The 16,208-nt window shown below is 41.4% G+C and overlaps 1 protein-coding gene across 3 annotated transcripts in view; it reads left to right on the top strand.

The window, feature by feature from the left end:
* The first annotated feature begins 338 nt into the window (after positions 1-338).
* LOC131681280 (ankyrin repeat domain-containing protein 13C) overlaps positions 339-16,208 on the top strand; it is a 42,394-nt gene continuing 26,524 nt past the window's right edge. Inside the window, exons 1-2 of one of the 3 annotated variants that reach the window (XM_058962004.1) lie at positions 339-740; positions 1,194-1,235. In XM_058962004.1, the coding sequence (XP_058817987.1) occupies positions 638-740; positions 1,194-1,235 (145 nt within the window). In that variant the 5' untranslated portion in view covers positions 339-637. Of the gene's footprint in view, positions 769-1,193; positions 1,236-16,208 lie in introns of all 3 variants that reach the window. The other 2 variants (XM_058962003.1, XM_058962005.1) reach the window with 2 other exon arrangements.

Here is a 16,208-nt window from a genome sequence, read left to right as displayed (position 1 = left end):
ACAATTTAAGATATACCCATTCAACATTTAATATCTGCTTTGCATATTCGCACAATCTTCGATATAATTCATTATACCTACAGTGAAAGACGATGTGAAAATAAACAGCCGAAAAACAACAACTCAATAAAACCCAAACGGTAAATTCAAATACCCACCAGCCGTCTTGAAAATACCGTGCATACATTCTATTTGCCTCGCTTCCATTGCCCTGCAGTAAAAATAATTCGCCTTCGCCCGAAGCCGAAGCGTGCGCAGTGGGAAACCTCAAAAGCTCGGTCCCAGCGGAGAAATGTCTGATACTGTTCGTTCGATAACTACCTGTCCGCTGTTGCTGTTGCCCCTCTTCTACCTGTGCCACAGGAGAGAAAAAAACGTCCCTATCTGCAAACAATTTTGCCACTGTGAGTGAGAGTATGACTGACTGACTAGTGCTACCTCTGCTTTGCATTTCGTCTAGTCGAAGAAACCGTCGTGCTGTGAGTCGGGTGAGAGCGTTCCTTTCCATAACGCATCAGAACGCATCAACATCAGCAGCAGCAACAGTGGCAGCGAAAAAAATTATCACCTCGCGAACGTCCGTGTTTTTGATTAGTAAAATGTTTTCATTTATGTGCTCGCGAGTGAGGCGAAAATAATGTCCGAATCGTACCCGTTGCATGAGTGCGTTTTCAAGGGTGATACCAGACGATTGTCCCAGCTCCTGCGAACGCACGAACCCACGGAAAAGGACAAACATGGTGAGTTTTGCCTACCTACCTCTTCCAGGTACCTACCTACCGCAATGCAATGTGATAGCTTTGGGAAACTTTTTCCTTTCCTCCGTGTCACGACGTCTATCGTTACGTCGTCTGTTTGTTCGTCCGTTTACTCATTCGTGGCATATCATAGTTTTTTCTCTTCCAAATGACTATATAAATAAATATGCCTCGACAGAAAATAAAACTTCATGCATCGATAATCCTACTCGGGTGCTCGTTGTTTTTCTTTACTATGTTTTCACCTCTAGGGCATAAACCCGCCCACCTCTCTTAGTCATGCCAAAGGAATAGTATTTTTTATTGATAAACAAACCATAAAACTATCCCCCAGCTACTACAGTCCGTTTGCGAAACCTGCAGCAATCTTCGCCAATCCACTATTCGCATCAATCAAATGACTGAACACAAAATTTATCGCTCTTATATTTTTAGGCAACACACCACTGCATCTTGCGGTTATGCTGGGCAGAAAAGGTAAATATAGAGACGTAACTATTTCAGCCATGGTGCTCGTTCGTTTCCCATAGTTCCTGCCTCGTTTTGTTATCGCTATCCCCGACGCTGGACTGATTGTGTGGAATTTGATATAAAAAAATCAGCAATTTTTGCGAAGGCTCAGTTCCTAAGAGGTGAATTACTAGAATTTTGTGACTAATCGCAATTATCAGTCAACTCCCACATATATGAAAAGTGAAGTGAGATTATGTGGAATCAGACAAGTGGAACGACGATGATAAGCCGAATTGGGGAGGTTCCCGGCTGTAGAGTGCGATTTAGGTGTGTTTTTGTGAGGTATTTGTGACAGTGTCTAGGAGTGAAGAAACACTGCAAAGAAAGTCTGGTAAATGTTAACCCATTCATACCCATGTTGTTTGTGGACAACAACGTTTTTAAACAGCTTTAACTTTTGATTGAGGCGAGATTTGCTCACAAAAACAAGTAAGGCTCATTAATGTGATTGTTGTCTTTAATTTGTGTATTAACAGTTACAAGGATCAGCTCTAGAACTGAAGTTATTGCAATTAGTCTGATGGGATTCCGATGGAGCAGTGCTGCCAGGGACAGTTTACGTTCACGACCGAAAATGATTTTTTCATATATCTTCGTTATGGTGCAATATTATTGAAAACTGATAAAACTTATCAATTTAGACCGTCGTTGGCTACGTTTTCCACGTAATTGGACTATTGTAATTATTCTAGGAGAATTGTATTGAGCATTACAAGGTAAAATTTGACCAGCTTCTAGCACTGCCATAGAAGTACCTATCTTTATGAAAATAGGCTTTTCGTGTTTCTTGATCCCACCATTTTCAAGGAAAAATAGTTTTGAAACCCTACATGCACTAGAAAAAACTTGGGCATGAAAGGGTTAAACCAGAACTAATTCTCAATTTACTCAAGTAATTAGTAAATGAATTAGAATGCTTCAGTGATATTGACACATTAAAAATGCGACAGATCGAAACCACATCAGATAACCATATCAAAAGTTTACTGATATCATTGCAACACGGAGAGCCGTTTGACAAAAAATGCTAATTATATGTTGTTAATTAGTTGATTACAACAGATCTTGACAATTATCAAATAGCTATAGCTGTTGATTGGTCGAAACAAGTAGATCAAAAATATTTAATATATCGACCGCATTTCATTAGTCGACTTGGTTACATCTTGAGTTTTTTGCTTGATCGTATCTAGTTTTGAGCCAAATTCTCACTTTTATTTTGTACTACAATTAAAAAAAAATTGTGGATGAGATTCATTGAACGCTCACACTAGACTGCCCAGAAAAATAATGAATTTTTGAAAACTCAATCGCCCCCCCCCCCCTGATTCGATTCCTAGTCCCATCAGGAGCTCTTGCACCAAATTTGAAATAAATCGGACAAGTCTAGCTACCGGACCAACGTGCCTGAAGTTTGCATGAGATTTTTCGACAATTTACATGGAGAAAACCCACTAACTCGCATTTTTGCCACTAGGTGGCACTGTATGCATCGTATTATCACTGTAGGTGAAAATAAGAAAGATAATTTAATTGTCTACAACTTTGTCTAAGACACGTACTTAACTTTGGGCTTCTCTGGTAAAAGAACACAACGTAAATGGTTCTAACAGATTATTAATTTGACGTGAGAACATTTTTGAAGACCCCGAACTGGATATACTGATCGGTAAATTAGTTGTCAAAGACACAACAGACCCGTGCGCAAGGTGGGGGGGTTTGAAACCCCCCCCCCATGAAGGTTTCGAATCACTTTTAAAAATTTATTAACTACCTGTTTAGGAAAAAAAATATACTACAAACCGTCTTGACCAATAAAATGTCATGTGAGTTCCGTCATTCTAAAAACAAGTCAATGCAGAAACCAAGGACGAATCTTTGCGAGGGTGGCTGGAAAGGGATGTATGTCAAGTTGGACGGCTTCTCTGACGGATAGGTTCACGTTTTGTCAAGCTTCGATATTAGCAACAGTAGTGAGTAGACAGCAGATACCGGTCAGCGGGCTAGTAACGGCAGCTAAGGAGAAAAAACAAGAAATTGGAGAAAATCGGGATATCGTCGTCTAGAGAAATTTTACCACCGATGATCCGTTGGAATGGCAGAGAAATGGATCGCGAAAATGGGTATCGGTATGGGGTGAAATACCGCCGCCGAGAAGTTCTCAGCATCAGCTAGCAGATCTTCAGCAGCAGATTTGGTCGACACCTCCGGATCGATTCATGTCTCAACGGTGACGATATTTGCAGCATACCTGAACAGGTCAGATGTATCGCGAAGGTTGGACAGCAAGTAAGGAAAAGTAGCTATGGATAAAAACATGACGACACAAAACAAAATGAGTAAGAACACAAAGCAGTTTCCCCGGGTGAATGAGGTTTGCGAGATACAAGAGATTTAGGTTTAGTCGGTTGGCTTAACAACTATTACAATCAAACCCAAATCCACCACGAGCCAGCAGGCAGTGCACAGTGGTCGGAAATACCAAAAAACGCTTTATAAATCGATAACTTTAAATCCTACAAGTTCAAGTTGTTCAACAAAATTCTTCATTACGAGCATTTGTCGAAGACACCAACTTTCGACCCCGTCAGTATAAAAGGTTATTTTTTAGTTTGATCGTAGTAAGCCATGACTGTTTATCAGGTTGTTGGGAATATTCTCAACTTAATTCACTAGAGGTCAAACCATCGAATATATTCGATGGTTTGACCTCTAGTGAATTAAGTTCACGTTTTTGTGGTTTCCGACCACTATGCCGCGGTGTCTTTTCATGACTTCTTCTCAATAACAAACATTTACCCAATTTGTTGAGCTGAGTGGTTTGGTTTACAAGACTAGGTCCAGGCCTCTGAAAAAATCTTCAAAAATTGAGGGTTTCTGTACGTTTCTTTTAAAATAAACGTTAAAAAAAATCAAACACCCCCCCCCCCCCCCTTTAAGAATTTTTTTTGAGTTACCAAGTCGCAAGACCGGTCAAAGCGAACTAGAAAATTCTATACTTTCCATACTAGGCGCTTCCGAATTGCTTTCTTTTCAAGCGATAATAGTCTTGCCGGCATTCCCACTTCTATCAAGAAGTCCGAAAATTGATCGATCCTTTGATATTGTATTCGAACTGGTATCCGACAATTGACCTAGTAGTTTAGGATGAGCAGTATCTACTTTCATCATATCGAAAGACAGCGAAATAGGGTACTCGAATACAATATTATTGTAGGAAGAGGATGTTTTATATTCTCATCTGACATTGATAAATAATACACAGAAAAAAAACTGTCCATGAATGAAATCACGATTTCGAAAGATTTTGAAAAGTTTTCAAAAATCACTATTTTTGTAAACCGTTCAATATCTTTCGAAAACTGAGCCCCCCGAAATCACGAATAATAATCCTTGTTTTTATGAAACTATTCATGTCTCCACAAAGCTAATTCACGCCAAGAAATTGTAGCCGACGCTGGTCGATCTGTGAAGCGCGTAGTTTTAAGCGCCACTCCTTTCGGAGACTACCGCCAAGTTTTTAATGTTGCCCGGATGAGACTGCTTGAATGCGAGTCAAATGCATAGGATCGATCCAGCTAGCCACACAAACTTAGCCCCAGAATGAGGTACAATACCCTAGTTAGCTAAATTTTCCCTGAATCAAAGCTCTCCTTCAAAACACCACGGTAGAAACTCCCCATACCTAAAAGCTTCTCATCATCGGCAGGGTTAATGTTCGTCGCCAGACTGCGCTAACCGAGTGGAAGAGAATTTCGTCAGATTTAAATGTGCCACGCGGCAAGGGAAAGCGGACCTAACATAATCGGAGTGATGTGGCAATATTTCAACAAGCTAAAAACACTATTTCACTACACTAACAGAAAACATTTATTTAGGACTGAATCAGTTTTTTTAATCATACGGAATTCATTTCAATAACTAATTTTATATTGTACGGTAAGCATGCTTTAATTTTAATTTTACATTTCTGTATTCTATTGGTCTATTGTGTGCGTTTCTTCTCTCCCTATCTTTCTTCTGTGTGCTTTTATTCTACTCTACCCCGCAGCTACATTCGACCGGGCGGCAAGCGATGAATAGCTATAGGCCTGTACTCCCGAGTGGCTTCAAACCATGTGCGTTTGGATGGTGCTTCCGAAAACGCAGTAACACGTGCACGTGGATCGAATGGATAGCTTTTTGGGCGCGCCCCGGACAAAAGCGGGATCCGAAAAACTGACCGGATGCGGTCTTAGATTTATTTACGGGCCGTCTTCTCTGGACGCCACTTCACCAATACTGGTATAAAAGTACGGACTCACCGAATCTGCTGCGGATGAATGGTGATGCTGCTGATGTGTACGGCTAATGAAATTTGACGGCTAACCGTCGTTGCTGGTTGCCTGGTGATTAGAGTTGCCGATAGTGCGATTTTCCGTGTTGACACGTGGTTCCAAGATGGCCACTGGAAGATTGGAAACTTCCGACGAAGCGATTTCCTTGCGTCTCCACTTCCTTCCGGCGGAAATAACGTGTGCCGGGATGGTTCGTTCCTTCTATTGCGGCGAGCAACGCGAAAGTGGTAGAGTGTGGCGATCGTACGTTTTCCACAGTTTTTGTGCCTAGTGGAGTAAAAATGATAGCCTAGCGTGGCTATTCGAAGGATCGTTAGCTGCGAGTGGGGTCATTTAGTAGCGCACATGTTTTACCTGATCTTTTCGATTCGCACACAGAATCGTCACGCACTACCTAGCTTTTCTAGCTCGCACTACTTCTCCTATTAGCTATTAGAAAAACAGACATTAATAGCTCCCTAAAATATCTACCACATCACTAGTACCTGGTTTTCAGGTTTTTCCACGGAACAAACTCGCGTTACTTCCACACTGTTGAACGGTTTGGAACGAAGTGATTAAGCCCTGTAATCCTCAGTTTTAGGGAAGGGAATCTCAATGTACCCGGAAGTACGTCATTTCCCGAGGATTCTTCGGGATTACTCGGGATCCCGGAGTATTCAACTGTCTAGCTCATTCTGCCGCGAGTAGGTAATCTAGCTTTCCCTTTCCCTTAACTTAACTGAAAGGATTCTTCTTAGAATCAGTATTCGCGCAATCTCACTCGGGCTTGAGAGAAACGGATTTGATCGTTGGCTTTAGAGAATGTTGGACTTATCGACATTACCTAGATTTTGGCGGATTCTTTTTTTTGATTGGGTAGAAATATGTGAAATTTTGTAGGTATGGATTCTATTCATATGGTTTATGGCTAACTACCCCGTCGTGTGTCTACATCGATCATAGGGTTACGGATGAATTGATTGTCTATAAATATTTGAGTTTGGTAATGTTATATTTACAACTACGATTGTACAACCGTTACATCACTCCATGCTTAAATTACGAAAATTTAGTTGCATTGATTCAACTAAATTTTCGCAGGAAAAAAAATTTCTTATACTACAGATACTTCTAGAAAATTAAGGACACTCAATGTAATTCAATGGAGTATCAAACTATTTGGAGTCATATGTGTTCATCGTTAACCCAGTGAGTTAACTCCACCTCTATTTCCAGATAATCTTCCATTACAGATGATCTCTGTCACTGACCTTCAACGTCGCGAGACTCGGGTCTTCAACAAATGTTTGCAATACTTCCGTTAAATTATCTGACAGTCCTGCATAAAAAAAAACAATCGGATGTTTTCTGACATTTTAGCGAAGGATGACTGAACAGATCATAACAAGCAATCTGACAAGACCACAATTGACGTTCCTCATTCATTCAACCAGTCACTCAATTCTCAAATCAATAACCCCAACTAAAACATACTTTCAGTTGAATAATGTTCCATATTCAGTGAAAGTATAACACAAAGTTTTAAACTTATTTTCCTCAAATCAACTGGCTTATTCAGATTCAGAATCAACCTCAATCATTCCGTTGAACAAACGAAACCTCCTCTGAATTCGCCGCAACAATCTATTTTGCGGAGGTCTGGCCCACCCCAAAGCTATACTTCGGGCAAAATTGTCCGTTTCTCCAGCAAAACGTAACCTAATTAAAATATCTTAATTGAATTTCAACTCCAGAATCGACTCTGGTCACCCGAAATTCAAAAAGACAACTGAACTCCACCACATGGGTTCTTCAACTCTAACATTCAAAAGGCTTCACACTAATCTTCATACATACTTGACTGTCACGAGGTCTGGTCAAAAAAGCTCTGCTACGAAACGTCAAATGAAAGCTTAGTTAAGATGGTAGTAAATGTGTCCGTATTTTTTTTTGTATCGCGACTATTTTAAATTGTTTGGCCGGAATTTGCTCACGAATGAGCCGAAATTTACTGCTGGATCCTTTTACGGGGGGAGTATTTACTTTCCCTAAAATTATATTAAGAGTTAATGTGCTTTATGGTCTTTTCTACAGGAGCTGCGACGTGGGACGAAAAGTGCTGATATATGAGCTAATTGTTATGGATGGGATGTCAAAATTACTATGGATGGAATATAAAGCTATGGATGGAATGTAATGAATTGATGCGGAAAACTGCTGAAGGTGAAAACAAAATGTGAATGACTACTATGTTGCTGATTGCGACCAATTTGAAGATGCTGATTGGATCTACGATAACTATTTTACCAAGCGGAAGGACTATACACCATCGAAGAAAAGAGCAAAAAAAAAAAAAAATCTAACCATAAAAATAAGTACTAACATAAAACATAAGTATAGGGTCGCGACTAACATTTAACATACTTGTTCAAGTAGGTAGGGTACCTGTCCCTTTCCTTTATCCTATCCTAATCCTAAATTATCTCTTCAGGGGTATGTAGGTAATACACTCGGTTGTTATGATTTTGTCCGAGGTTTCGTGGAATTCTTGCTCTATTTCATTCAGTCTGTCACCAGTAGTTAATTTGTTATTGTGGGACGCTCGACTCGTTTTACGAGGAGGCTGAATGAATAGATATTTTGTTTAGTTCTTGTTGACTCTAAAAGAGTTTACATAGCTTGATTTTTTTTTTTCGATTAACGAGAAAAAGTGGTGTGATTGCAACAAAGTGTTGATTTTTGTGCATCTCTTGATGTGTTGTCATCCCTAACGTTTAGAGGGTACATAGCTCAGAAAAATTCGGCCAACTTCTATTTCAACTGGTCGAAACTAACCGCGATGTTGGTTGTTCTAATTTGACGCAATTTGGTGACATTTCTTAAGGTACTTGCAGTTAAAAATCCCTAATCTTTTCCCTTTCTCGTCTTCTAGTTCGTAGCAATGGTCCCCCACAACTCGCTTGACTACAACCGGGACATATTTTGGAGCTAACTTGGCGCAGTAACCCTTATCTTTGTTGGACAGCTCTGTGTTCTTTTTCAGAACTTTTTCGCCAATTGAATACTGGGGACATTTTGAGTTGGACCTAAGATTGTAGTATCTTGAATGTCTTTCAAACGCCTTCTTCAGATTTTCCCTTACCTCTGCGTATAACTTCTCCCTCTCAGCATTACCCAAATCACCACTATCCATTGACGTGTCGCGCATACATCGATACTCCCTTCCGTCCGAAACTATGTTTCTCCCAAATAGGATGAAATATGGAGTGTATTTTGTAGACTCGTGCACCGAGTTTCGAATGGCATTTGCGATAGCCTGTATATTATTCGCCCATTCTTTGTGGTCCTTTTTAATAGTGGCCCGAATGGCAGTTGTAATGACCCGATTAACTCTTTCTGAGTCATTGATTTGTGGATGGTAACTGGGTGTTTTCCAATGTGTGACATGATTTCGACTCAACAGGTCCTGGAACAATTTGGAAGTGAATTGAGTCCCATTATCGGTGAGAATTACTTCGGGGACCCCAAACAATTGAAACAGTATGTTTTCCACAAACGGAACGAGAGATTCAGCAGTCGCCTGCCTGAAAGGTTGTACCAAGATGAACTTGCTGAATACATCCGTCAGTACTAGCAAGCAAGTGCTTCTAGATCTTCCCGACATTGGAAGTGGACCAACATAATCCATGGTCACAAATTGCCAAGGGTATTCCGCTATTTTCCGTTGTATTTTGAGTGGCGCAGTGGTGTTGACATTAGTTGCTTTGCTAGTTTGGCAAATAATGCAGCTTTGGCAGAGACGTTTCGTCTCTGAGTTCATCATCGGCCAGAAAAATCTTTCCCGCAGTGCTGCAAGAGTTTTTTCAAAACCTAAATGAGCTACTCCGTGAATTCTTTGCAAGATTTGCTCTCTTTCTTGCTTCGGTGGGTACATTTTCCAACAGAAACGGTTATCCTCCACTTTCCCATGGTTTCTGACGAATTTGTAAACTTGGCCGTCTACGACTCGGAAGTCTGAATAGGCTTGAGGGTCAACTGCGATCTGCTTGATCAGATCTTGATAATCCGGATCTACGGGGGTCGTTAAGATTGAATTTAATGAACGGCTCAAACAATCTGCGGTGATGTTTTGCTTTCCCTTCCGATACTCCAGCTCAATATCGTGGGATTGTATCTTGAGTGCCCACCTGAGGAGCTTGGAATTACCGGACTCAACACCAATCGTAAAAAGCCAAAGTAGACTTCGTGCGTCCGTTACTACCTTGAACCTGCTTCCCTCGACAAAATGGCGGAAGTGTTCAATAGCAAGGAGAACGCCCAAACACTCCTTTTCTACGCTAGCATATCGCTTTTGTGTGCTGCTTAGTTTTTTGCTGAAGTATGCAATGATTCTCGGTTCTCCGTCCAGTTTTTGAATCAGTGCGGCCCCAACTGCATTATCAGACGCGTCTGATTCGATCACAAACGGTTGACTGAAGTCTGGGTTAGCAAGGATGGGAGCGGATACCAAAGCGGCTTTTAATTGCTGAAATCCCGCCTCAGCAGCCTCTGTCCACTGAAATTTGTTTTTATCTTTCCGTAACAGGTCCGATATCGGTGCAACAATTTTACTGTAGTCCGATATAAACCGTTGATAAAAGCCTGCTAGACCGAGAAGCCGACGAATGTCTTTCACGCTTTTGGGTCTACAGTAATTAAGAATTGGCTCGATTCGTTTATTGTCGATTGAAACACCCTGTCCAGTCAACAGGTAACCCAGGTAGTTTACCTGTTTCCGACAAAACTGAGATTTGTCAAGCGAAATAGTGAGTCCTGCTTTCTTTAAACGATCCGCAACTATCTCCAATAAACGATAGTGTTCGGTCAAGTCCTTGGTCGCTACCACAATGTCATCCAGGTAGACGAACACTTGGGGTTCCAGGTCAAACCCGATGACTTTGTCCATTAATCTACACATCGTGAAAGGTGCATTTGTGAGACCAAATGGACAGACCTTGAATCTGAACAACCCTTTTGCTGTTCTAAACGCGGTATAATCGCGGCATTCCTCCTTAAGGGGTATTTGAAAATACGCGTCCTTTAGGTCTATGACCGAAAAATACTTTGCGCTCTCCAATCGGTGAAAAATGCCTTTCATATCACGCATTGGATAAGAATCTTTCTTCGTGATGGCATTTATTCTCCTGGAGTCTAAACAAATCCTCAGTTTACCATTTGCTTTACGGACCGGAACTAAAGGGTTCGCCCACTCACTTGAGCATTCCTCGATTGCATCTAGTAACTTATATCGCTCTATTTCTTTGTCCATTTCCACCTGAATGGAAGGAGAACAGCGGTACAACGGCTGTCGTCGCGGTTTAGCGTCCTCTCGAAGTATGATTTCGTGTTGTAATAGTGTCGTTCTACCCAGATAACCTTCTTTCGTGCATGGGAAAGTCCGGATTACGTCTGCTAACCGATTCCTATCCACTTCGGTTAAAGTGTGCTCTGTCTTGATTGTGTCCGGCGTGACTATCGATGGTTCTGGTAGGTCTATGCCAGGTATGTCCAGAGACTCGTCAGGTGGTGATCTTTCGATGACCGGAAGTGCCTCAACCGGATGTATAAAAAAATGGAACAACTCTTCAGAAAGATTTCGTCCTAGAGCGCTGATTTCGGCTATCTCTTCTAAGCCCGATTGTCCTTGCATCATTGGTTTGATTCCGAAAGTTTTCCAAAAGTTGATGCCCAGAATAAATTCTCTTGTTATCTCTGGAACGATTACGACTGCTACTACTTTCGTGATGCCTCGAAAAGTTATTGGCATATTCACGTAACCTACACACGAATACTGTGTATGATCGGCTGTGCAGATTCGAATTGGGGAAGGCAAAATTCTCAATCCGTATCGGCCAGCAATATCTTTCGAGTTCATCACGCTTACGCTGGCTCCTGAATCTAACAGGGCTTCGAACTCCGTCTCGAAAACACGAATTTTCACGTGTGGACACAAATTGGTTTGAATCTTAATTTCTAGTAAATTTTGAAAAGGGTCGAAAAATGGTTCTGAACTGGGAACTTTGTCTTTGCTAGGAATGCTTGAGTCCCCATCATGGCACTCCAAGTTTAGTTTCCCGATCCCTGCGTTGCCTGTGCAGACTGAGCAGGTGCGTGTCTTCTAGGGTGAACATCGCAGGTCGATGAAATCTTCCCTGGGTTTCCACATACATAGCAGAACGTTACTTTAACTTCGCGACATTCTCTCCAAAAATGTCCGTGTTGTCTACAGTTCCAACACAATGGAAGCCTGGTAGTCTCCGGTGAACTTTCAGCTCCTGTTCTTTGTCTCGCTCGGTCTTGGGGTCTCAGTTGCCCATTCTGTGGTCTCGATGGTCTGTTATCGTGTTGTCGCTGGTGTCGTCTATCAATGACGTTCAGTTCATCATCGCTCTCGATCTCTTGGTGATCCTGTTCAGCTTCAACGTTGTTTACCATGTGTCTTGGTCCTACCGGATGTAATGAAGGGTCACTAGCATCGATACGGTGACTAAGCCCGATTAGTTCGTCGAGATTGCTCACCGTGAAACATGCCAGCTTAGAACGATAGCGCTGTTGCATATTCTCCCACACTATCTCAAACTTTCTTCTCTTTGAAAACGGCTTCGTCAGAAGTTTGTTCATTCGTTCGATGTCTGAAACAAACGCAATGAACGTTTCTCCTTTCTGCTGCTTGCGGTCGTAGATTCGCTGCCGGTTACCTTGATCTTGGTTAGGATTACCAAAGCGAAAACGAATTCGTGCTTCGAAGGTAACCCAATCCCAATGCGATTCATAGTAAGTGAAAAACCAGTTAGCTGCCTCTCCTCTCAGTAAAAGGTGTATGTGGCTGAGTAATCGAACGTTTGAAATGAAGTTCATCTTCGCAAGCATTTTTGCCTTGTAGATGAAGTCTTCGAGCGTGATTGAACGTGCATCACCAGAGAAAAAGAGATTCCATTTCTCAATCCGCCTATCGTAGTGATTTCTACTTTCTCGAACTGTTATCGCTGGAGCTTCAGAAACTTCGGCGCTCGCATCGCTGTCTTCTTCCGATTCTTGGCTTGCCATTCTTCTGGGAATTGGTACACCCAATCCATTGTTCCTTGTGTTTCCCTCGAATGCTGGCGTTTCCAACCGATTCGCCTGCTCATTGCTACCGGAAGCTGATATACCTTGGATGTTCTGCTGGTTTCCCCATACTGGACTCTGATTTCGTAATGCATTTAAATTAATGGTTTCCAAGCGGTCTGTTAGTTTGCTCACAATCCTCCGCATCCCGTTCATTTCCTTCTCCATTTCGCGTATTTTTGCTTTTAGTTGTTCTGATGTTGGTTCGAGCATACTAGGAGTTGGATTTGGTTGCGGTTCAGAATTCATTGGGTTTTTTGGAATAGCTCCTGCGTACGTAGGTTTGTTTAGAATTGGACTGATATTCACGTTGTCGAAATCTCCAAAGCTTACGTTTGTAATATTGCTTTTGCCCTGCCCTTCGTAGTTCATTTGCGTATTTTGTTCCATTGGAGTCAGTGCCGTTGCTTCCTCACCACTATTCTGCCCCGACTCTGCCATCGGTCGCATTTGAACACCTTGGTTTGCGAGAAGGTCACAAATCTCTCGCACCAGTGAATCTCTTAGTCCCTTCGATTCTGATGAGATTTTACTATTTCTCGCGCGCAAGTAATAAAATTTGAGACGCGAAATTGACCGCGGGTCCTTCTTATTTTCTAACGTCGCCTCAATCGAAGTCACGCGCGATAGTATGAAGTCATAGTCCTGTTCGATAGTGTAAATTGATTGGTACTCGCGTTTCTCCTGACAGTCATCGCGATATATTTGCTGTAAAATATTTTGTTTAGATTCTAAGTCTAATTTCAGCTCTTCTGTATAGTTTCTTACTCTAAGTTCGAAATCAACTTCATCATTTAGAAGATATTTAGCGTAGGGGTATTTGAAGCTCATCATTATTATGTTTTTTTGTCTCAACCGACTAAACAGTTCATTCAAAAGATTTCGAGCCAAAGCGATATTTATAAACAAAAATCAGAACACATTTGTAACCGACCACAAATATATGAATAAATCTGTACATATATTTTGTATAGATCTGAATAAATAATTGTATAATAACAGCATGAACATATAGAAAAATAATAAATGTAAATAATTTGGCAATAATAAATAACTAAATTATTAGAATAATAAATAATCAACAGAAGTATTTTCCTCATCAATAGTCGCAATATCTCCAAAAACCGAAACAAAAATTCTCCAGAAAAACCGTTGTTCTAAATAAGCATAGGAAAACGTTTCGAGTTGAAACGCTGTAACTTTCTGCAAACTTTGCAAAACATCCGAAAACAACTATAATCGTTCACCCAAATTAGACCCTAAACCAGAAAAATCCACATTACAATTGTTCGTTTGCAGAGTTTTACCCGAGACTGTTGAATTGGGTCTTACAAGAAAATAACGAACATTACTGGCCTATATAGAACCATAATCATAAACAGAACCGACATAGAATATTTTAATAATTGCATAACACAATCTCCAGAAATGTGAGCTCATACCTATGGTTTGGCCATCACGAAGCATACGAGAAATTATAACTTAAGAGTTCGTCCAAAAGAAATTCCCAAAAATTGTAGGTTCGTACATTTAGTTGGGCGCCAATATGTAGCCGACGCTGGTCGATCTGTGAAGCGCGTAGTTTTAAGCGCCACTCCTTTCGGAGACTACCGCCAAGTTTTTAATGTTGCCCGGATGAGACTGCTTGAATGCGAGTCAAATGCATAGGATCGATCCAGCTAGCCACACAAACTTAGCCCCAGAATGAGGTACAATACCCTAGTTAGCTAAATTTTCCCTGAATCAAAGCTCTCCTTCAAAACACCACGGTAGAAACTCCCCATACCTAAAAGCTTCTCATCATCGGCAGGGTTAATGTTCGTCGCCAGACTGCGCTAACCGAGTGGAAGAGAATTTCGTCAGATTTAAATGTGCCACGCGGCAAGGGAAAGCGGACCTAACATAATCGGAGTGATGTGGCAATATTTCAACAAGCTAAAAACACTATTTCACTACACTAACAGAAAACATTTATTTAGGACTGAATCAGTTTTTTTAATCATACGGAATTCATTTCAATAACTAATTTTATATTGTACGGTAAGCATGCTTTAATTTTAATTTTACATTTCTGTATTCTATTGGTCTATTGTGTGCGTTTCTTCTCTCCCTATCTTTCTTCTGTGTGCTTTTATTCTACTCTACCCCGCAGCTACATTCGACCGGGCGGCAAGCGATGAATAGCTATAGGCCTGTACTCCCGAGTGGCTTCAAACCATGTGCGTTTGGATGGTGCTTCCGAAAACGCAGTAACACGTGCACGTGGATCGAATGGATAGCTTTTTGGGCGCGCCCCGGACAAAAGCGGGATCCGAAAAACTGACCGGATGCGGTCTTAGATTTATTTACGGGCCGTCTTCTCTGGACGCCACTTCACCAATACTGGTATAAAAGTACGGACTCACCGAATCTGCTGCGGATGAATGGTGATGCTGCTGATGTGTACGGCTAATGAAATTTGACGGCTAACCGTCGTTGCTGGTTGCCTGGTGATTAGAGTTGCCGATAGTGCGATTTTCCGTGTTGACACGTGGTTCCAAGATGGCCACTGGAAGATTGGAAACTTCCGACGAAGCGATTTCCTTGCGTCTCCACTTCCTTCCGGCGGAAATAACGTGTGCCGGGATGGTTCGTTCCTTCTATTGCGGCGAGCAACGCGAAAGTGGTAGAGTGTGGCGATCGTACGTTTTCCACAGTTTTTGTGCCTAGTGGAGTAAAAATGATAGCCTAGCGTGGCTATTCGAAGGATCGTTAGCTGCGAGTGGGGTCATTTAGTAGCGCACATGTTTTACCTGATCTTTTCGATTCGCACACAGAATCGTCACGCACTACCTAGCTTTTCTAGCTCGCACTACTTCTCCTATTAGCTATTAGAAAAACAGACATTAATAGCTCCCTAAAATATCTACCACATCACTAGTACCTGGTTTTCAGGTTTTTCCACGGAACAAACTCGCGTTACTTCCACACTGTTGAACGGTTTGGAACGAAGTGATTAAGCCCTGTAATCCTCAGTTTTAGGGAAGGGAATCTCAATGTACCCGGAAGTACGTCATTTCCCGAGGATTCTTCGGGATTACTCGGGATCCCGGAGTATTCAACTGTCTAGCTCATTCTGCCGCGAGTAGGTAATCTAGCTTTCCCTTTCCCTTAACTTAACTGAAAGGATTCTTCTTAGAATCAGTATTCGCGCAATCTCACTCGGGCTTGAGAGAAACGGATTTGATCGTTGGCTTTAGAGAATGTTGGACTTATCGACATTACCTAGATTTTGGCGGATTCTTTTTTTTGATTGGGTAGAAATATGTGAAATTTTGTAGGTATGGATTCTATTCATATGGTTTATGGCTAACTACCCCGTCGTGTGTCTACATCGATCATAGGGTTACGGATGAATTGATTGTCTATAAATATTTGAGTTTGGTAATGTTATATTTACAACTACGATTGTACAACCGTTACAAAATACACT

The sequence above is a fragment of the Topomyia yanbarensis genome, chromosome 2, assembly GCF_030247195.1.
Source record: "Topomyia yanbarensis strain Yona2022 chromosome 2, ASM3024719v1, whole genome shotgun sequence".
NCBI lineage: Eukaryota > Metazoa > Arthropoda > Insecta > Diptera > Culicidae > Topomyia > Topomyia yanbarensis.
This window is presented reverse-complemented; position numbering and strand designations above follow the sequence as displayed.